Below are 21,230 nucleotides of genomic sequence, written 5' to 3'. Positions count from 1 at the left end.
GCTGAAACTAACGGTTACTTTGTGGACATTCTTTTCAGCTTCTTGACTATGCCCATGGGAACAATTGTGAGACTCATCAGCAAACAGCCACAGCCAGCCACTATTGGGTCTTTGACCACTCTATACAAAGAGGTGGAGAAACTTGATGAGCAGCTTCTGCAGACTCAGGCATGCAAGTCCATGCTACTTCATCCAAGGAATCTTTCTGAAAATGAGTGCAGGAAACTGAAACTTAATATTGATGATTATACAGAGCCCAGCAAGTACTACATTTGTACTGATTGGGATTGCAGCCGACGAGAGAGTGGTGGTTTGTATACTACTTTCAAGAATGTCAGATGCAATTGTGGAAAAATGATGGACAAGGAAATTCCAATGGAAAAAGAAGATGTTGCTGCAAGAACTAAAGGAGATGGAGGAGCGTTTGTTTGTGGAACGAACAAGTTTATGGTAACCGATGATTTGCAGGTAAAACTCATTTCTCCAGCTACGATCTTGACACTGTTGCACAAACATGGGATCAAAGACATGAGTTCACTCCAAGAGACCACACTGAGTATTGGCTCAGAGGAGGTATGATATGATTTTCACCTTGCAATGACTTTCTAACTTTTAATTGGTAAGAGATTCAATTTTGATCCTTCTGTTTTTGTCTTCACTTGAGCCTCCCATGTAAAATGCAATTTGGCTCTCCTCCAACTGTGGCCAGAGCTGGAGGATCCAGCACGGCAAATCAGGGGGTTATGGTAGTTAGTGGGTGTGCTTTAAAATATAGGCAAACATCAGGGGGTGACACTTATAATTTCCCATATTTAAAACAAGTTAGCCATGTAGGATAATTACCTATATTATTTATTTGTGTGCATTTTACATTGAAACAAATGGAATATTAAATTCATGTTCTTAAGTCTCTACCCTTCAATATGCTTTGGTCTTTTCCTTTATGAGTCCTCTATGAGGAGGAGGAGGTATTTTTTAGAGTTGCACCAAATTTATCTTCACCCATTGTTGATAGATTTTCTTCACTTTTATTGCAACCGGTTGGATGAGAATCTAGGGTCCCATTTGTTTGTCGAGGAGTATATGGTGAGATAGATTGGGAGATGGAGATGCTATATCTTGTGGGGTTAGGACAATATAGAATTTATAGATAGTTGAATGGGGGAAAAGTAACTATTCATTCTCACTTTAATTTGTTTGGTTGGGAGAGCGGATAGAGAGAGGTCAGTTAGAGCAATTTGGCTCTCCTTCAGCAGTGGCTGGAGCTACAGGATTCAGCCGGGCAAAAACAGAGGTGTTTGGGTCATTTCACAAGTAGGTTCTCGTATAGAACACCTCACAGGCATATAGATGGAATCCACCACAGGTGGGACCCACATTCGAGTATGTCGCATGTTGCAAGCGTGAGAAGGAATATGCATACCACACCAATTAGTGTTAAACAAAAAAGTATCATCCATATGAGACCCACGTATTCCAAAATAGATTTAAAAAAAAAAAAAGAAAAAAAGATACATGCATATTATTAATCCAACGGTCAAATGGAAATAGGCAATCTGTAATCCATTTTCCATCTCTCATACTCTCGTTCTGCCAAAACCCGACCCGAAAATACAAAAACCTCCTCTCGTTTTTTGGTTTCTCTTGGACTCTTCCCCCTTTATTTCCGATTGTCTCCATCTTCTTCCCTAGGTCATGAAAATGAAAAAATTACAGCCCCTTATCGTGTTGTATTACACCTAAAAGATTCCTATTCTCTCCTGGGATTATTTTCTTTTCTGTGCAGTATTAACTAAGACATGAAAATGGAAGCTCTCTGAATTCCTAATGCTGCTGATTTCGATTCTCCCAAGTTTCTACATACTTAGTGGGTTTCTACATACTTGTAAGCCATTATCTCTGAACAAAACTCCATTGCTTTTTCAGTTATAGTGGATTTATACTTCTTTTTCCAGAAGGCATCTCTTGTGTGGAATGCGCTTTCTTTTCGCTGTATGGGGGCGCGCGTAGGGGGCGCGTAGGGAGCATGTAGGGAGCGTATAGTGCTCTTGTTTTATTTGATTGTACTGTCATTGATTTGAATTGACTGACTCAAGAACTTTCCCTTAGGGTGCATTCCTGGTGAGTAAGCCAAGTTCTTCCCTTGATAGAAGGACTCGGTGAACGTCTTTCAATGCTTTATTTCTTAGCTTAGTTCTCCCTACTTTATTAGATCCTTTAGGCTTATGCTTCTCTGCTTTGAAAAAAGCAGTCTTGTTTAAGCGCATGGTCTGCTAGTAGTGAAAAATCTCTCTTTACTTGCTTATCTGAGTTGACTAATGCAGGTAGCGAAGCTCACTTTAGGCTAGGTTCAAACACAACCTGGTTCAAATAAGGAAAATCAAAGAATGGGAAAACGAAAGTGAAAATCAGATGGGTTTCAATCTAGGATGGGTTTTTGTATTTTTCGGGTCGGGTTTTGGCAGAACAAGAGAATGAAAGATGGAAAGTGGATTACAGATTGCCCATTCCCATTTGACCGTTGGATTAGTAATATGCCAGGTGCCTCATCCTAGGTGGTGTTGGACGCTCCAGCTCCCGCCACTGCAGGACAGGAGCCAAGTCCCTTAATTAGTCTCTTTTATTATGATTGTTTTTTGGGTTGATTTCAAGTATTATGAGTATCTTTAACTTATTGATGAAAAATTGTTTCTATTGGCTTTTTGTCTTCATTTATAGATTTTGAATCTGCTCAAGGGAGTGTTATTTTCCAAGACACCTCTGACAGATGTTTTTCTTAAAAAGCAATAAGTATTTACATCAGCAGATGAAGGTTTAAAATTCGAGATGATGGGAGATGCAATACAGTCCCAAGGCAGTGGTATATTTAGTTCTTTGAGATATGGAGGAGATTTGAGTATGAAGTTAATGATGAGTAAGTCAATGAACAAACTATTATATGCTGAAGTCGAGGAAGACATGGTAAACTTTTTCTTCAGCTTCCTTACCTTTCCTCTTGGATCCATTTTACAACTCATGGATGGGAATTCATCACTGGGTTCCATGGACAATCTTTACAAAAGCGTGCAACATTCAGGAGTTACAAAGACTGATAATCTAAAGAACCAGTTGCTGCAACCCATGCGTGGTTTTGGTTGTAAGAGCAACCTACTAGGAGTAAAAGAATCTGAACACCCTCCTTCTTCCTTGTGGTGTAAAAGAAGTTCTTCATTTGGTCTCTCAAATTTGCCTTACCTGACTACTGAGAAGCCTAAAATAAATCCTAGTAGTAAAGATTGGCTTTCACAATTACACTTTGTAAATCCCAAGTCTCCAACAAGTGAAACGGCAGGTACAGGAGGATTTCTCAAGGGGACAGCGAAGTTCATGGTAACAGATAATTTGGTTGTCACTCCACTACCTTCTATCTGGAGTCTCTCCTTTCTTTAAAGCATGAAGGTTCCCTTCGATGACTTGGAAGTCCCAAATGTTAAAGTGGGCAAGGTTCAGGTGAGTGGTTCAAATGTTCTTAAATAATTTATGATGCATCATAGATAGATATTATAAGAGGGTGGACCTTGGTACAATGGTAAAAGTTGCTCCCTTGTGATCAAGTGGTCACAGGTTCGAGTCTGAAAACAACCTCTCTGCGAAAACAAGGGTCCATATTAGTATTTAGTCATGGTTCTTACATCAATGGTACTTTTGTGATGCAGGCTTTAAGGCTATTAAAAGCTTCTCTCTTCTCCAATTCGGTATTGGCTGATGCGTTGGTTAACTTCGGCGAGTCCCAATCAAAAAATGTAAACATTGAAAAGGACATCACGGGACTTAAAATAGTCTAGCGTTCAATGAACTTTGTAAGGTCGTTTGATCTAATTAACTTGTTCATGAGATGTAGATTTGTGTTTTTGTCATTAATGTTCCCCTTATAGCTAGACAGCACACTCGTTTGAGGGGGAAAAATTTGCTGCTACGCCCATAGCAGGACAAGGCTAGCAGCCAAGAAAATTGAATAATTCACTTTCCCTTTGGGTTCATAAATACCCTCCTAGAGTTTAGTATTTTCTAAAATACCCCTTAAGATCTCATTTCCTTGGCTGCCACCCTTGTAGCAGGAACATTCCGTTTGAGGACCATAATGCACTTGAAACAATTAGAAGTTAAATGCTCTTCAAATGGATCCTTGATTTTAGTAATTTAATGTATCCTATACTATCATTTTAACCATATAGATTCTTGGTTTAAAAAAAACCATATAGATTTCTTGGGACAATTTCTTAGATTTACTTAGATAAGAACGAAAATTACAAGATAAGTAAGCTTTAAATTTGTTTTACATCCATTACTTTCCATTTTGAAAAAATTTACTCAACCCCAAAAGGGATTCCAGTCGAAGGAGAGTTGTAGGTCATTCTAGGATGTTGTAGGTGCTTACCGTGGATGGAAGTTCTAGGCAAAGATCCACGTGGCGGTCGTTGATTGGCCCTGTGAATATTGGATGTATCAAGATCGAAGGAGAATTCCACGCAAAGATCGAAGGAGAGTTGCAAGTCGCTCCAGGGAGTTGCAGTTGAATACCGTAGTCGAGTGAAGTGCGTCAAGTTATGTTAGGGAATGAGTCGTCACTTTTCTCGATTTTTGTGCCCTATAGTTATTGCATGGAACAACAAAACAAAATGGCGTTCTCAGAAGCAAAATAAGCCCCATTTCAGTTTTTTTTTCAGATAAAAAAACGAACCAAAATGCTAAACAGATTTTACATGTTTTTCCGTTCTCAGAGAGCGCAAAAATGCAGAAACGCGTTTCATGGAATGTTACCAAACATAGCCTTGAAATACTGAAGAAATCTGATATGAAAAATGATTGAATCTCTTTTCTTAGCTCTGTATGTGTGAAGATTTTGTTTTGGATAATCTGAAATAGCAAATTTGAACGAAGGGAAGGGGTCTCTTGGTCTTATTTACAGGTTATACAGAGTGATAGAAAGCGTGGAAGGAGGGAGATTAGAATGGGACAAAGTGGGACTGGGTTCACTCTTTCTTTTGGAAAATTGAAAAGTACTGAAAGTGGAGAAGACCCACTATTTAATACTTTGGGTTAAAGGTCTTTTTATTTGGAAACACTTGCCTGAGACTGGTGAGGATCCTTACCCTTGATTTTCTCAGAATCTCAGTTAACTGTCCACAGATCTCTCTCCGAAATTTGTCATTCTCGTATTGGGAATTGTTTTTAGTTTTTTCTTTGTTTTTACAGACTTTAGTAGAGTGAATAGTTACTGTGATTACTGGTGGCCACGGCCAAAACCAAACAGAGCCGACATGGCCTCGACTACAAGTACTACGGTGGGGTCTGGTCTCAGACTCTTCCGTTCTCAGCCCGTGCGGTCTTCTTGGTGATTTTTGTTCAATCATCAAATTGTCCAACGGATCTTTATTTCCATTCTTGAAATGTAAACCGTTCATTCTTGCATTCATATGTCCGGTGCTGCAAACAAAGGCGATCGATTAGATTTGTAGGTTAAGTTTTAAGTTGGCAGATTAGGGGGTTTTTTTTTGACATGGAACTATGGAAAGTAACAGTCTAACAGAGGTAACAGAGGTAACATCAACCCAATCAAGGGTAGTATGATTGATAAAAATCTATTTTCAAATTGAACCGTTATCTAACTTTAAAACACTATTGGATTAGGGTTGAGAGTGCAATGAAATTTGTAGAATAAAGGAGGTTTGAATAAATGTCAGAAAAACAAACAAGAGAAGCCAGCATAATTTACTCAAAAAAAAAAAGAAAAAGCAAAAGAAAATCAATGCCCACAAAAGACACCAACTTTATAAATTCATATTAAAGGTGTCAAACGGTCGGTTTGGCTCGGTTTCGATCTCAGAATGATGAAATCAAAACCAAATAGTTAAGAAACTTCGATTTTCAATCGGTTTTGGTTTCGATCCGGTGCGGTTTCGATTTATTTTGGTTTTTCAATATCGGATTAATACCGGTTTAGATCAGTTTTATTTTTGGGTTTGAATCGCAATGAAATCTTAAATTCATAAATTGTAGTGAGGAAAGATTCGATAAAAACACTTCAATTCACCCTCCCCAATTCGATCCCCCCCCCCCCCTTCTATCAACTATATATGTAAAGCTCCCTATTCCCAAAAAAAAATCACAAAATGAAACCTACTATCAAATCATTTATTTGATAACCAACTAATTTTGTATAGTAAACAAGGAGATCAATGGAAGAAGCATGGTTATAAATCAATTTTCATTTTTTCATAACCTCCTATTCATTGATTTGTAACAATTCCCCTTACAATCAGAAATTTGCTTTCTAATATTCAAATCAATGGATAATCAATTCACCTATTCATAAACCTTATACTCATTGTTTTTATCGGTTTCATTCGGTTCTGTTTTTGGTTTGTTAGCAGTCGGTCCGGTGTGATCCGGTTTTCAACCGGTCCCATCATACCCCAATCCAAAACCAATCCAATAAGGATCAGTTCAGTTCAATCCAGGTTTTTTCGGTTGCTCTTAACGGTTCAGGTTAGGTTTTGACACCCTTAATTCATATGTACAATGGTGCATAATGCACAATCGTGCGCACAACTGTTGGATGGGGATGAGGGTTTACCTACACCCTCTATTGTGTGCATGGTCGTGCATGGTACATGATTGTACAAAAAACCTCTCCCCTTTACTCTAAAAAAAATATTGATTATCAAATTTACATTTCACCCAAGTCCATACCAAGTGTTTATTTTTTTGGGTAGAACCACATACCAGGGCTCTAGGTATTGTCGTATTGGTATATGACAGATACATATTGGTTTCATGGGGTACTAATACCAGTATCAAGATGGAAGTATGGGACAATTATAACAGAGAAGGGAACGTATAACGGAGACGAAGGACAAGAACTGGATTACGGTGACGATTAGGTCAATCTGTTCGAAGAAGAATGATGAGGATGAAATGTTGAATAAAAAATTAATTATATTGAAATTTTGAAAAAAAAACAAAAAAAATACCCGAATGGAGTAAAAAACGAGAGAGAGAAGAAGCAGGTGGGTGTTTTCATTTTTTACTATTTTAATGATAAAAATAGTAAAAAATAGAAGAAGGATGGTAGGTTAAATAGATTAGCAAGTTACTAGGTGAAAATGAAGGGTATTAAAAGTATTTAAAAACATAATGGTAGAAGGAGATGTAAAAAATAAAAGCAAGGTAGTTTCAGAAAAGAAGTTTAATGAATGATAGATTTAGTAAATATAGGATAAGTATAGGACAATGATAGTAATTATCCCTACAAAAAAAGAGAAAGAAAAAGAAACACAAAAGAAAGCGTTCCACAATGGGACTTAATAAAGTATCATATGACACAAAAAGGAAAAGCTGGAACACAAACAAAAGAGAAAATAAAAAACGCTCCACGAAGGGGCAAAATATATTAGGATATGGGTGTCTTCATAGATATAGAGGTCGGGAAAGAAATTTTGAACCGATTCTCTTAAAGAGTTGCTTGAAACAATCAACAATGGCTTCCCAAGGGTCACAACAGATCATCAGCCTGAAGGTTCTGATCGACAAGGAGAACAACAAAATAGTAATGGCTGAAGCTGACAGTGATTTTGTTGACATTCTTTTCAGCTTCTTAACTATGCCCATGGGAACCATAGTGAGACTCATCAGCAAACAACCACAGTCAGCCACTATTGGATCCATGACCAGTCTATACAAAGAGGTGGAAAATCTTCAGGAGAAACTTCTGCAGACTCACGCATGCAAGTCCATGCTACTTCATCCAAGAAATCCTTTTGAAATTGATTGCAGGAGACTGAAACTGAACATTGATGATACAAAGTCCAAGTACTATATTTGCGCTGATTGGATCAATTGCAGCAAAAAGTATAGCCATGGCTACACTTATTATAGTACTTTCAAGAACGTCGGTTGCCACGGGTGCGGGAAAATGCTGGAGGAGGACATATGCATGGAAATAGAAGATGAGGCTTCAATTCCTGAAGGAGATGGAGGAGTGTTTGTTCGTGGAATGACCAAGTTCATGGTAACCGATGATTTGCAGGTAGATACCATGTCTCCAGCTTCTATCTTGACACTATTGCATAAACTTGGGATCAAAGACATGAGTTCCCTCCAAGAGACAACACTGAGTATTTGCTCAGAAGAGGTATGATTTTCACTGGCCTAATCTCAATGGGCTTCAAAGGGTTTTAGGGAGAGTAGTTGGGTTCTTGACTTCTTGCCTTATTTGGGTCTGTACTGCTATCCTGCCCTCTGGGCTTGATTGTTCAATATTATTTGTCTTACATCCAGAGATTTAAGTTAAGACAGATTCTGACTGATTCCAGCTGATTCCAAGCCAATCCAGCCCAATTCTGATCCGATCCAGATCGGATTTAACTGAACACAATCCTTATCCGGATTCCAAGTTTAATAATGTTGTTTTCTACTTTGCTTAAATAAATCACCACCGTTAGAGTGTTACCTGAACGGAGATGGAAACACAAAAGGCCTTAATTGGCACATTTTTGTGAATCTTTTTCTGGTAGTATGTGAGATCTTTAAGTGTTTTTTACTATGCAGTTTCTTTTGATTCGCTGAGTATAGTAAGTACCTCAGAATCTTTTGTATATATAAGTATGGACGACAAACATCAATCTTTAACTTACTGAAAATTTGCTTGTATTGTCTTTTTGTCTTCATTTATAGATTCTGAATCTGCTCAAGGGATTGTTATTCTCTAAGACACCTCTGACAGATGTGTTTCTTAGAAAGCAAGAATTTACATCTGAAGGCCTAAATTTTGAGATAGGAAATGCAGTGCAGTCTAAGAGTGAGAAATCTCCTCTAGATATGACTATGAAGTTGACGATAAGTAAGTCAATGAACAAAGCATTATATGCTGAAGCTGAGGAAGACATGGTTAACTTTCTCCTCAGCTTCCTTACCTTACCTCTTGGATCCATTTTACAACTCTTTGGTGTGAATTCATCACTGGGATCCATGGACAATCTGTACAAGAGCTTGGAATGTTCAAAAGTTATGAGGGCTGATAATCTAAGGGACCTGCTGTTGCACCCTGGCCTCTACCGTGGTTCCTACAACCCACTAGGAGTACATGAAATTGATCAGCCTCGTTATTACTGTATAACTTATGAAAATCCACAAAATAAAAACTCTTACACTAGCTACCTGATGAATACTCAGCCGAAGTCTAATATTGATCGTACAAGTACATTAGTATATAAGTCTTCAAGAAGTGAAACAGCGGGTCAAAAAGGATTTCTCAAGGGACCAGCGACGTTCATGGTAACAGACAATTTGGTTTTCACACCACTAGTCTCTATGTGGAGTGTGTCCTTTCTTAAAAGCATGAAGGTTTCCTTAGATGACTTGGAGGTTCGGATGGTTAGCGTAGACAGGGAGCAGGTAAGTGGCTCAAAAGTTCTGAAAATTATGATGCATTATAGATATTCAGGTAGTAGTGAATCACATCAGCATTGGATTCTTATAATTTATAGGTTGCCTTGAATTCAGAATCATATGGTCTGGTCAGGGGTGAAGGTTGCCAAACCTTTCCCTTGCATTACCTTCCACAAAATTGTAAAACAGAGCCCATTTTATAAATGCCAATTGGATTATAAGGGTATTATAGTTATGTTTCTTACATATCAATGTTACTTTTGTGATGCAGGCTTTGAGGCTATTGAAAGCTTCTCTCTTCTCCCAATCGGTACTGACTGATACCTTCATCTACGTTAGCCGAAAGAGACCCAAGCAAGAGAAGTAAATGTTGATAAGGATATTATCATGGGATTTTAAATAGCCTACAGTTCAGTGACCTCTGTAACAAGGGTCGTTTGATTTATTTAACTTGCTCATAAAGCTTAGACTTGTGTTTGTCATCGATGTTCTCCGTATAGAACAGCATACTAGCTATAGCATTTTTTATTTTGTATTTATTTTGGTAGTAAGAATTTGTTTTATTTTGTTTATCCAACATATTGCACATACATAGAAAGATAATCAACCATGAGTTCCTCATTGTGCTTAGAATGGCAAACTTAAATTACTTGAAAGAAAAACAGGTCCCCTCACTGAGGTTATACGTCACAGATAGATTAATGGCTTTCAAGCAGTCCGAGATCAAGATTGCCTCCTGGAGCTGCAATTTATCAATGACAGTGATAGCTGCTCAAATCCCCTGAATCTCTTCCTCCAGTGCTGAGGTTGCTCTTTTCAGATCCAACATGTGCTGGATGCTTTTTCATCACTTTGTTTATCCAAATAACAGCAGACCAACCAGCAATGTAGGATCATAAACTCCATTTTGAGAGTTAATAAATTCTGAATGTGACGCACAAGGTGTATAGCTTGAAGAGATATGGGTTAGTCAAACAAATAGGTAGTGGGTTCGGGGAAAATTTCTGTTCCTTGCACCATTTATAGAAAAGCTCTGTTTTCCTCTCAGATTGTGTACGCCAACAAGGTTTCTTATTCATTTATTTATTTATTTATTTATGGGGTGCTGTTCTTTGTGCCGCAGCGCAGGCTACGCCTAGACACATGAGGGTGGGCGCAATAACCACCCTGCCCCCTGAGTGGCAGGCCCATGTGCCTAGGCGCAGCCTACCCTACAGCATAGAAAACATTCCCCCTGTATTTATTGTCACAAAAGGTCTATGAAGGTGAGTGTCAAATGTTTTCCACAAGCAACTCTTTCACTAACCTCCTCTGCTATGTTTTGTTCCGGTTCTTAATGAAAAGGCTGCCCAGATTCGTTTCACAAGTGGAAATGAGATTAGACCATGTTAATGTTAGTCTACTCCCAGTTTTTTTTTTGGTAAATAGTCCATTCCCAGTTTGGGACTTATAAAACTACCCAATAGTACTTCTCACTCAGCATTTATATCAAATGTGACCAGTATGTCAACAGCTCAAATCAAGCATTTTCACCTATCCTATACTAGGAGAGTTAATGGAATGCGTTAAATCAAGCCATTTCACCTATCCAATGATTGAGGTCCTCTCCTGCGCGGGACGATGTCCAGCATACATCGTCCGACTGGGGAGGCCTCGATCCACACGCCACTGTATCGATATGTGTGTGGTGGTGTGGATTGAAGCCTGCCGTACAATATGCGCTGGACAACATCTGGCGCACAAGTGTGCTGGAGAGGATCTCGATCCTTCCATACTAGGTTGGTCCAATCACTCCAATCTAGCCCCTATACACTCGACCGAATGAGTCTCATTCATTAGGCATGTAACCGAGAGAGAGAGAGAGAGAGACGCGCGAGAGCGATAGAGAAAGAAACATATCGGCCAAAAAATAGCACATCATTGGAGGCATAAGCATAACTTGAAAGCCGCTCGAATTGGATGGGGAGAAGGAGGAACAGGGGAGTGTGGAAGGGCGACCAAAAAATATCATCACCTCCGGAGGCATAAACATAACAAGAAGCCGCTTAAATTGGAAGGGGAGACGGAGAAAGAAGAAGAGGATTTTCGTCGTCCAAGGGGATTTCTCTGTAAAAAAGGAATTGGGGAGACTCAAAATCTCTGTAACGAAGGAATTGAGGATGTAATTATTCATTTGTCTTCGAAGAAAATCTGGTTTTGGGGCTTTAATAGATCAAGCAAATGCATCTCATTCAATTTTGAATTCGCTGTGTTTTTTTTTTTTTGTTTTTTTGTTTTTCATATTTTACTCATTTCAATTGGGGTTAAGAACCAGCAAATCTAAGGAGCAAAACCCTTTTCTCATTTGCTGTAAGGCTAGAAGCTATGGCAGGAAATCAGACAGTGACGAAGAACGCAATAACGAATACCTCGAGGCATTCCAAATATTTTAGGTTTGAATTCATATCTCCCAACACCCTTCCCTTCTCTATTTCCCTTTTAACCACAACAGTAATATAGTTTTGCCTTTGATTTTGTATAACTTGGAAATTGATGATCTGCATTGAACCATGAGTTGGTTCTTCGTCTCTTCTGTGTTCGCAGGGCAAGAGAGAGGGCTGTAAAGTTCTGGTTGTTTTGACTTTTGAGTAAATATGTTAGAGGAAGGATTGAGTGGGTAATTTGGTAAACTGATACCCAATTTCTTTTTCTTTAAAATTAGGTTACAAATACTTCTGTAACCTACCAAGACAACGAGCTTTCCACCCCCCCCCCCCCCCCCCCCAAAAAAAAAAGATATATGGGTCTTCGCCGTGAAAGAAATTAGGAACAGATTCTCTTAAAGAGTTGGTTGAATCAATCAACAATGGCTTCCCAAGGGTCACAAACCATCAGCCTGAAGCTTCTGATCGACAAGAAGAACAACAGAGTAGTAATGGCTGAAGCTGAGAGTGACTTTGTCGACATTCTTTTCAGCTTCTTGAGTATGCCCATGGGAACTATAGTGAGACTAATCAGCAAACAACCACAGCCCGTCACTATTGGATCCTTGACCGGTCTATACAAAGGTGTGGAGAATCTTGAGGAGCAGCTTCTACAGACTCATGCATGCAAGTCCATGCTACTTCATCCAAGGAATCCTTCTGTAAATGAGTGCAGGAACTTGAAGCTGAATATTGATGATTCAGAGCCCACCAAGTACTATATTTGTGCTAATTGGAATTGCAGCCGACGGGCGAGTGGCGGTTTTTATGATACTTTCAAGAATGCCAGATGCAAGTGCGGGGAAAAGATGGACAAGGAGATATACATAAATATAGAAGATGAGGCTTCAAATCCTGAAGTAGATGGACGAGTGTTTGTCTCTAAACTGACCAAGTTCTTGGTAACGGATGATTTGCAGGTAGAGCCCATGTCTACATCTACTATCTTGACACTGTTGCACAAACTAGGGCTCAAAGACATGAGTTCCCTCCAAGAGACTGCACTGATTATTGGCTCAGAGGAGGTATGATTTTTTCACCTTGCATTGGCTTTGTACCTTAAAATGATGTCCTAAATCTCTGCACTCTCATATGTTTTGGTGTTTTTCTTTGTGAGGAGGCTGCATTTCGTTTGCTTGTATTTTTCATATGGATCTTCCCCTTTTTGAGTTTTCTTCCGGAAAGGGATTTAAGGAGGGATTTAGAGAGACTACTTTCATGTAGTCCTAGTTGGGTTCTTGACTTCTTGCCTTATTTGGTTGGGCTTGACAGCTAACCTCCCCTTTGGACTTCAGTTTTCAGTATCTTTATTTTTCTTACATTCCACTGTGCTTTCTGTTTTGGACCTTGCTAAAGGCCTTAATTGGCAGATTTTGTGGATTTTTGTTTGTTTTATGCTAGGACTAGCTGGAGAATTGAAGAATGAAGACTTGTAAATTTCTTTAAGGCCTTTATATGTATTTAGTGTGTTAGTCTAGAATTCACTCCGTTTTTGGGTTTTGGAGGGGGAGGGGGTCGTATAAATGATCGGCCTTTCACTGTTTCAAGTATTATGAGTATGCTAGATACCTCAATCTTTTGTATTGTGACCAGACATTCATTCTTAACTTAGTGCAAATTTGCTTCAACTGTCTTTTATGTCTCCATTTATAGATTCTGAATCTGCTCAAGGGATCGCTATTTTCTAAGACACCGCTGACAGATGTGTTTCTTAGAAAGCAAGGATTTACATCTGAAGGCCGAATATTTGAGATAGGAGATTTAGTGCAATCGGTGAGTGAAAGTGCTCTATTACATAAGACGACTATGAAGTTAATGATGAGTAAGTCAATGAACAAAGTATTATATGCTGAAGCTGGGGAAGACATGGTTGACTTTCTCCTTAGCTTCCTTACCTTACCTCTTGGATCCATTATACTACTATTGGATTTGAATTCATCACTGGGATCCATGGACAACTTGTACAAGAGCGCAGATTGTTCAGACGTTACGTGGGATGATAATTCAAGTGAACTACTACAGAACCCTGGCCTCTGCCAAGGTTCCTACAACCCACTATCAGTAAATGAATTTGGTCTGCCTGATTACTTGTGGTGTACAAGTTATGAAAAACCACAGAATAAAGATGAACCTTACACTGGCTACCTGACTACTAAGCAGCAGTCTAATCGTGGTCGTACAAATGAATATTGTTGTCGATTACAGAAGTCTCCAACAAGTGAAATAGCAGGTCGAGGAGGATTTCTCAAGCGACCGGCAACGTTCATGGTAACAGACAATTTGGTTTTCACTCCACTAGTCTCTATGTGGTGTCTCTCCTTCCTTAAAAGCATGAAGGTTCCCCTAGAAGATTTGGAGGTTCGTATGGTTGACATGAGCGAGGAGGAGGTGAGTGGCTTGAAAGTTTTAAAATTTGTGATGCATTATAGGTAATCGGGTAGAAGTAGTGAATTACATTATGGTGTATAGGTTGCCTTGAATTCAGAACCATATAATCTGGTCATGGGGTGAAGGTTGGTAAGGTATATGTCCTGCCAAACCTTTCCCTTGCATTCATACAACATCCACTAAATTGAGTAACAGAGCCCATTTTATAAATGTCAATTCGATCATAAAGGCATTAATTTAGTCATGCTTCTTACATCAATTTTAATTTTGTTATGCAGGCTTTGAGGCTATTGAAGGCTTCTCTCTTCTCCAAATCGGTACTGACTGATGTCCTCGTCAACTTTGGCCGGAAGAGACCCTCGTCAACTTTAGCCAAAAGAGACCCAAGGAAGAAAACTAAAACTTGACAAGGACATCATGGGATTTAATCAAATAGCCTAGAGTTCAATGACCTTTGTAAGGTAAGTTTGATTTAATTAACTTTATCATAATAGGTAGATTTGTTTGGCTTCAATGTTCCCCTTACAGAACTAGTCTATTTAATTTTGTTGATCTAATATACTGCACATATGTAGGAAGATAGTCAACCAGGAGTTCTTCGTTGTGCTCAAAATCAATCTATCTTAATTTACTTGAGGAAAGAACAAATACAAGATGAGTCTATATGTCTACTCATAAAGTTCAGTCTATTCTTAATATCAAATAATAAAGTAAATGCTGACCAAGTCCAAAACTATATGTCTACTCATAAAGTTCAGTCTATTCTTAATATCAAATAATAAAGTAAATGCTGACCAAGTCCAAAACTATCATATAGTGAATAAGATTAATGGCTTCCAAACAATCTGAGATCATGATTTCCATCTCCAGGGGAAATTTATCAATAAGCCCTTGAATCTCTTCCTCTAGTGCTGAGGTAGCTCTTTCAGATCCAACATATGCTTGATGCTTTTTCGTCACTGTGTTTTCCAAACAGCAGACCAACCAGCAATGCCAATTAAAGAATCATAAGCACCATTTGTGAGAATTAATAAATTATGAATGTGATGGGCAAGGTGTATAGTTTGAAGAGATCTCCTGAATGAGTTCAGCAAATGACTACTGTCAGAACTACAACATTACTTGTAAGTAGGCCTGTAAACGGATTAGATTCGGCTCTTGGCTCGGATATGGATTGGATGTGATCAGATCTAGATATTCCCTTGTCAAACACGGATACCTCTAAATGGATGTATTTGGATGTAGATCGAATTTAGATTTTCAACCATCTGTTTACATCTCTGCCTTGTCTAACTCAGACCTTCCTCCCCCTAGTGGTTACCATTCACTCTTAATCCATATCTCTTAGATCATGATTCTTTTTTCCTCATAGAACCTGTTGAATCTTCAAAAACCCTCAAGATCATTATTTACTTAATTTTTTAGTATTTATGTATTCAGATTTTTTTTTCGGAAGGATTTTAATCGGAGTATTTGATTTTTTATTTTTTTTTTCGAATATCTCTATGCAAATATGGATGTCCTTAAACGAATACGAATGCTGATTGAATTCGGATTTTTTATTTTCCATTTACAATCCTACTTGTGAGATGTATGTGGCTCAGTCAAACAAATAGATAGTTTGGTTGGGGGGTGGAGTGGGGGAGAGGAATTTTGTTCCTATACCATTTATTCAAAAGCTTCAAGATGTAATATGGTCAACATTGCTAGATTGTTGATCCGCATTGCTTGGAAGTCCTGAACCTTTCTTGTGTTCTGGATTACTGATACTTTTCCAGCTTATAAAAAAAATGAATTAACCTTTGTATAGTTTGAGCCATTCCTCCAAAAAATTGGATTCTAGAGAGTCTAATTGTGAGTGGATTGACCCAGGAAGCAAATTTGATGACACCCAGAAGATGGGATTTCTCACCAAAAAACAAAACAGGAATATGTGATTCATGCTAATAACAAGCCAAAGCCTCAATAGGAAATTCCTTTACAAAAATGAAGATATCATTGGTAAACAGATGAATGAAAGAAAAAGTAATAAAAAAAGCAACAGATGAGATGATGGACAGCCGGTGCTGAAGCCTCATTTGATTTTCCTTTTCTATTTATTAGGGCCTAAGAAGCTGGAATTATAGGAAATCTTATATGCCAACTTAAATTCCATTTGCTATTGCATGACAGATCAGGTGAGACCAACCGTGCACAGCGGTGCAGAGAACATCGCCCCATATTAGATAATTCTTAAGACTCAAGGTCATAAGAACTAAAATCAACCCTTTATTTTTTTCAATCTTCCATTGTAATTGGTACTTGTCTCATATATTCTTGAACATATGTAACATTTGCATGTGTTATGGAATTATTTATTATTTTTTGGATTGCTTGGAACCATTTAGAAATCGGAACTGGTCCACCCATTAGTTAATGGTCTTGGGATCTCAGATTTGGAATCAATTAGTTTGTTGGTCCAGTTCTAATCTTGATTCCTTAGTGCTGGAACCATTAAGAGGTATCATTAGAGGTATCATTAACAAATAAAATGTAGAGGTATCATTAACAAATAAAATGTGTAAAACCTCTCGACCATGCCTAGCTACCTTAATTTTCTTAAATGGCTTCAAATCTCTATACACTTACAAGAGTTTAATAAAATCTTCATAACCGTAATCCATAAGATAAAACTAAGAGGATATACATCCCGGTCAAATCCCTCTAGAAACTTCAATATTCTCAAAACAACCCCTTTATAACTTAAAGGAATAAGACCCAGAGGAAACCAACTATACAACAAGATCACACCACTTAACATCAAAATCTATTTTAATTAAACTCTATTATATCATATCATAGGCCTTACACATGTTTTAATTCAATAGCCATAAAGTCTATGTTTCCTTTCTTATGAGCTAAGTAATGAAATACCTCATCGACAATAATGATATTATCAGAAAAAGATGCAAAAAAAAGAAAACAAAAAGACGAAAAAGCACATAAAAAAAAATATCACAGGAAAAGAAGAGATTGTCAATAACCAAAACCAAATTAGACGAACAAGGAAAAACAACAATGGAAGAAAGAAAAAAGAAGAGATCACTAAGAAGAATCTTAAACAACAACAAATCCATGACCATAAACAAACCCTAGAGAAGTAGTGCTCAGAGGACAACTTTACACCAAAGCCAGGAGACGGAAACGATGAAGGTCGGTAAAGAGGATTCAACACACTTAAAGAGAATGGAGAGCAAAAGGAGATAAAGAAGTGAGAAAGAAAGCATTTGCAAACACACTTTTGAGCAAAAAAAGAAGTTAGCCACTTACAGGCATTGTGCTTTGTTTGTAAGGCGGGCAGCACGGAAGCTTTGCCCATCATACAAGGCGGGCGAAAAGTATCGCCTTACACCCTCTCGGGCAGGACGCTCGAGCAGGGGCAAGGTGGTACTTTCCGCTGCCTTGGATGTGGGGCAAAGCTGAGCGCATGGAAGTATAGCCCGCCTTGAAAGTAGAGAAGTCTAAGTTCTCATTTTTTCTTAAGGAAAAAGTTTGAGAGGCCGGCTCAGGCTCACGTGCTTGAACAATCTCGTATGCCTGTAAGCCATCTAGATGGAATCCACTCCTCTGGATTGGCTTGTAAGCATACAAGAACGTTCTTGTACATGAACCTGAGCCATGTCCGATTATTAACTGGACATCACATCACTAGTAGGCTTATGAGATTGAAATTTCATTGTAGGAGGAGCATGGCCCCTGCACATATACTGGGCCAATGAGAGCACGCGTGGAAACATCATGGGGGCAAGATTTCCGCTTTTTATAGAGGTGGGGTTGTCATTTCGTCCCCTATGTTTGGGCATGTGGGATGATCATTCCCCCCACAGAAAACTTTTCTATTTTATTGTATATGCTGATTCGAAAGTTCTATATTTACACGTCAAGCTTCAAGTAGTGATGTACACTCATGTGGCAGGTTGGATATAACTGAAATTTGGTGAACAAACATAACCCAAGGGCCAAGGATCACTGCTCGCTTGTTTTTTTTTTTTTTTTTTTTTTTTTCGGGGGTACGTCAAATGTCAAGTTATAGTTCAAAGAAAAAGGCAAAAATGGTGGCCCAACATGCCAGAAATCGCATGTGTCAGACCACCATTAGATATCTCTTCATATAATTAAGAATTTATAAAAATCAAATTCAAATCTCTCAAGATTCAAGACTGGTGAGATTAATTTAGGCCATAATGGCTGTTGGATTTACATGAATAAGCTGTTGAGGCAATTGAACCATCAACTTGGTCATGTATTCACGTTGTAATCCATTACAAGGAACACAAGAGATAGCACCTTCGCTTCCTTCTTTTCTCTCTACGTTCACTAACAAAAAAAGCTATAGATGAAAAAGAGATCTCACAATACCTCATGCTCACACCCTCTCCCCTTCATGACTTAAGTAACCTTTTTTTCACAGCCTCACATTCTTTAACCTCCTTCCTTTTATTTTCTTTTTGTGAACTAAACTCCTTACCTTAAGTACACGCGAGAAAGATAAAAAATAAAAATAAAAAAATAAAAATAAAAAAAGAAAAAAAGAGTGACATGAGAAGAGTAGACTGTCTCATTCAAGTGCACCATCAGGAAAAAAGTTTTTTCCAATTCCCTAGAAGTGCAGTTCGGGGTGGAGATATCGACACCTGATAGACGCAACATCCAACAATGCCAAGCTCAAGAAGTAAAATAAAAACATAATTGGGGTGGTGCAATTTGGACCGTTAGATATCGCGTCTGCCAAGTGTCAACCTCTCTGTCCCAAACTGGTTCGCACTGCACCATGGGAGAATTGAAGAGAATTTTAATCCGTACATCATCCCCACCCAACCCCAAAAAAATTAATTCAACAATCATTTTCTCCATGCCATGCCATTTTTTTTTTTTTTTTTTTTGGGGGGGGGGGGGGCTTGTGTCATAAACTTCATTGACACGTTGACTAAATTATATAATCATTGCTTTTTTTTATAATTTTGGTAATATCATATAATCATTGAATTTTTTTCAAATCAATACGACTTATACAAATCTTGGTGTTAATGCAATGGTAGGAAATTTACGATATAAAAAAACATGAAATTTCAGAATGAGGTTTGACTAACAAAATACGAACACGATAATATAATTGATGGGAAAATGTTCTCTATATATGGGGGGCCACAGGCCATGTCCAGACACAGTGGGTTAAAATGACCATTCCACACCCCATGAAAGATGGAATTCCATTACCATGATGTCAGTGAGTGCGCTCTCATTGGCAGTTGCATGCACATGGCTTTTGCGTTCCCCACAGAAAACGGTGTCATCCCATAATTGATTGATTGGAATGGACTATCATTTTGACATATAGATTATTCAAAATTTTCTCATATATTCAATATTTTAAGCGATCAAATCAATCCATGTCTGGGTGTTGGAATAGTTTTGCATATTATGTAAGAAAAACTGTCTTCACGTATTTTTCTTAGACAATCACATTCATATTTAATGATATTGTGTTGCAATTCTGACTATTGGATAATTAGAAAATGGTCTATATCACATATTAAACTTCATGCTCAAAATTAATTATATGCCCCCCAATGGATTGGCATGCATCATACCCTTCTCATTTTCTTAGATTTCCAATGCTTTATTAAGTCACATGATTAACTCGACATACCCCGCAATGGCAGGAGTCTTGTGCACTAGGTATGCCATTTTATGATTAATTTTGGTTACTTCAAAACTTGATTCATGTGATAGAAAATCTTGGGATTTACTTGTCCATAAAATTTCGGTCCATCCAATCTGTTACATAGCAAATGTTTGTTTACCCAAAAATACCCTCTAAATAGCCAAATCAGGTAGCTCACTCCCTCTTTTATTTATTTTGTCTTAACCTTGTGTTAGCATTCATATCCTCCTTGTTACTTTATACCAAGTCTTCATAAGTGACACTTGGCAGATTAAGAGGGGCTCAAATTAATTTATGGGAGAATGTTCTCTATGTCGCAACGTAGGCTGCGTTCAGGCACATGGACCTGCCACTCAGGGGGCAGGGTAGTCATTGCACCCACCTCCATGTGCCTGGGCACAACCTGCATTGCAACACTGAGAATAGCGCCCTTTTTTTATTATCAAAAGTAGCCCAACTCACCAACTCAAACATCAGGTTTGAATCTAAATAGAGTTCTTTATACTTCTAAAGTTGAATGTTTTCATAGTTCGAAATATAAGAAGAGAATGCAATTTTCCTCTCACATTAGTATTTTCATTATTTTCTCCCGGTCCTATATGGATGATATTTTTATTCAAAACAACTCTGGGTGTGATTATATCATATAGCAAATTAAAATCCTAAAATTTGAAATTCGACCAAGACACCTCCATTGAATTTTTATCACCTCCATTTAGGTAAAGGTCGCAATTTCGATCCTCCCTTCCATATCCTTTTTGAAATAGTAGCAGAAGTTGTAGTAATATGAGTGGCCCAATGGATCCCCTGTCTGACCCTCAGTGTGGGATAGAATCAAAAGAAAAAGAAAAAACCTCCTTTTGGGCAACACGGAGCCAAATTTTTATCCTCTCACGTTATAATACGGTGTTGTACTGCATGGTGCGACAATTACAGACGCCATATGCACCGTGTGGGGTTTGCTGTGCCACATGACCTTTACAGCACCGCACGATACCATACAGCACCGCACTGTAACAAAAGAGGATAACGGTTCCGCGGAGCCTCATGTAAGATTGAGTCACGGAGGATCCCAAGTCCTAACGCGCTTGCCTTGTGTTAGGTTGAGTGCAGTTACAACTTACAAGGTCTCACCTGTGTGAACTCACATTAGGAGCCCTTCAAATAGCCGTCGATGTCCGATGTTTAAAAAAGAATCTCTTCAAACGTAGGTCCCGCATAGAATCACATAGAATCAAAAAAGAATT

At 38.3% G+C, this 21,230-nt stretch overlaps 1 protein-coding gene across 1 annotated transcript in view; it reads left to right on the top strand.

The window, feature by feature from the left end:
• The window catches only part of LOC122645953, a 100,850-nt gene extending 86,220 nt beyond the window's left edge, over positions 1-14,630 (top strand). The window contains exons 5-7 of the mRNA XM_043839377.1: positions 9,385-9,435; positions 12,912-12,916; positions 14,558-14,630. Coding sequence (XP_043695312.1) covers positions 9,385-9,435; positions 12,912-12,916; positions 14,558-14,564 — 63 coding nt within the window. The 3' untranslated portion in view covers positions 14,565-14,630. The remainder of the gene's footprint in view (positions 1-9,384; positions 9,436-12,911; positions 12,917-14,557) is intronic.
• The last annotated feature ends 6,600 nt before the right edge of the window (positions 14,631-21,230 follow it).

Source organism: Telopea speciosissima, chromosome 11 (assembly GCF_018873765.1).
Source record: "Telopea speciosissima isolate NSW1024214 ecotype Mountain lineage chromosome 11, Tspe_v1, whole genome shotgun sequence".
NCBI classification, from domain to species: domain Eukaryota; kingdom Viridiplantae; phylum Streptophyta; class Magnoliopsida; order Proteales; family Proteaceae; genus Telopea; species Telopea speciosissima.
Note: the sequence above shows the minus strand (reverse complement) of the source record. Positions and strands in the feature narration are given on the sequence as shown.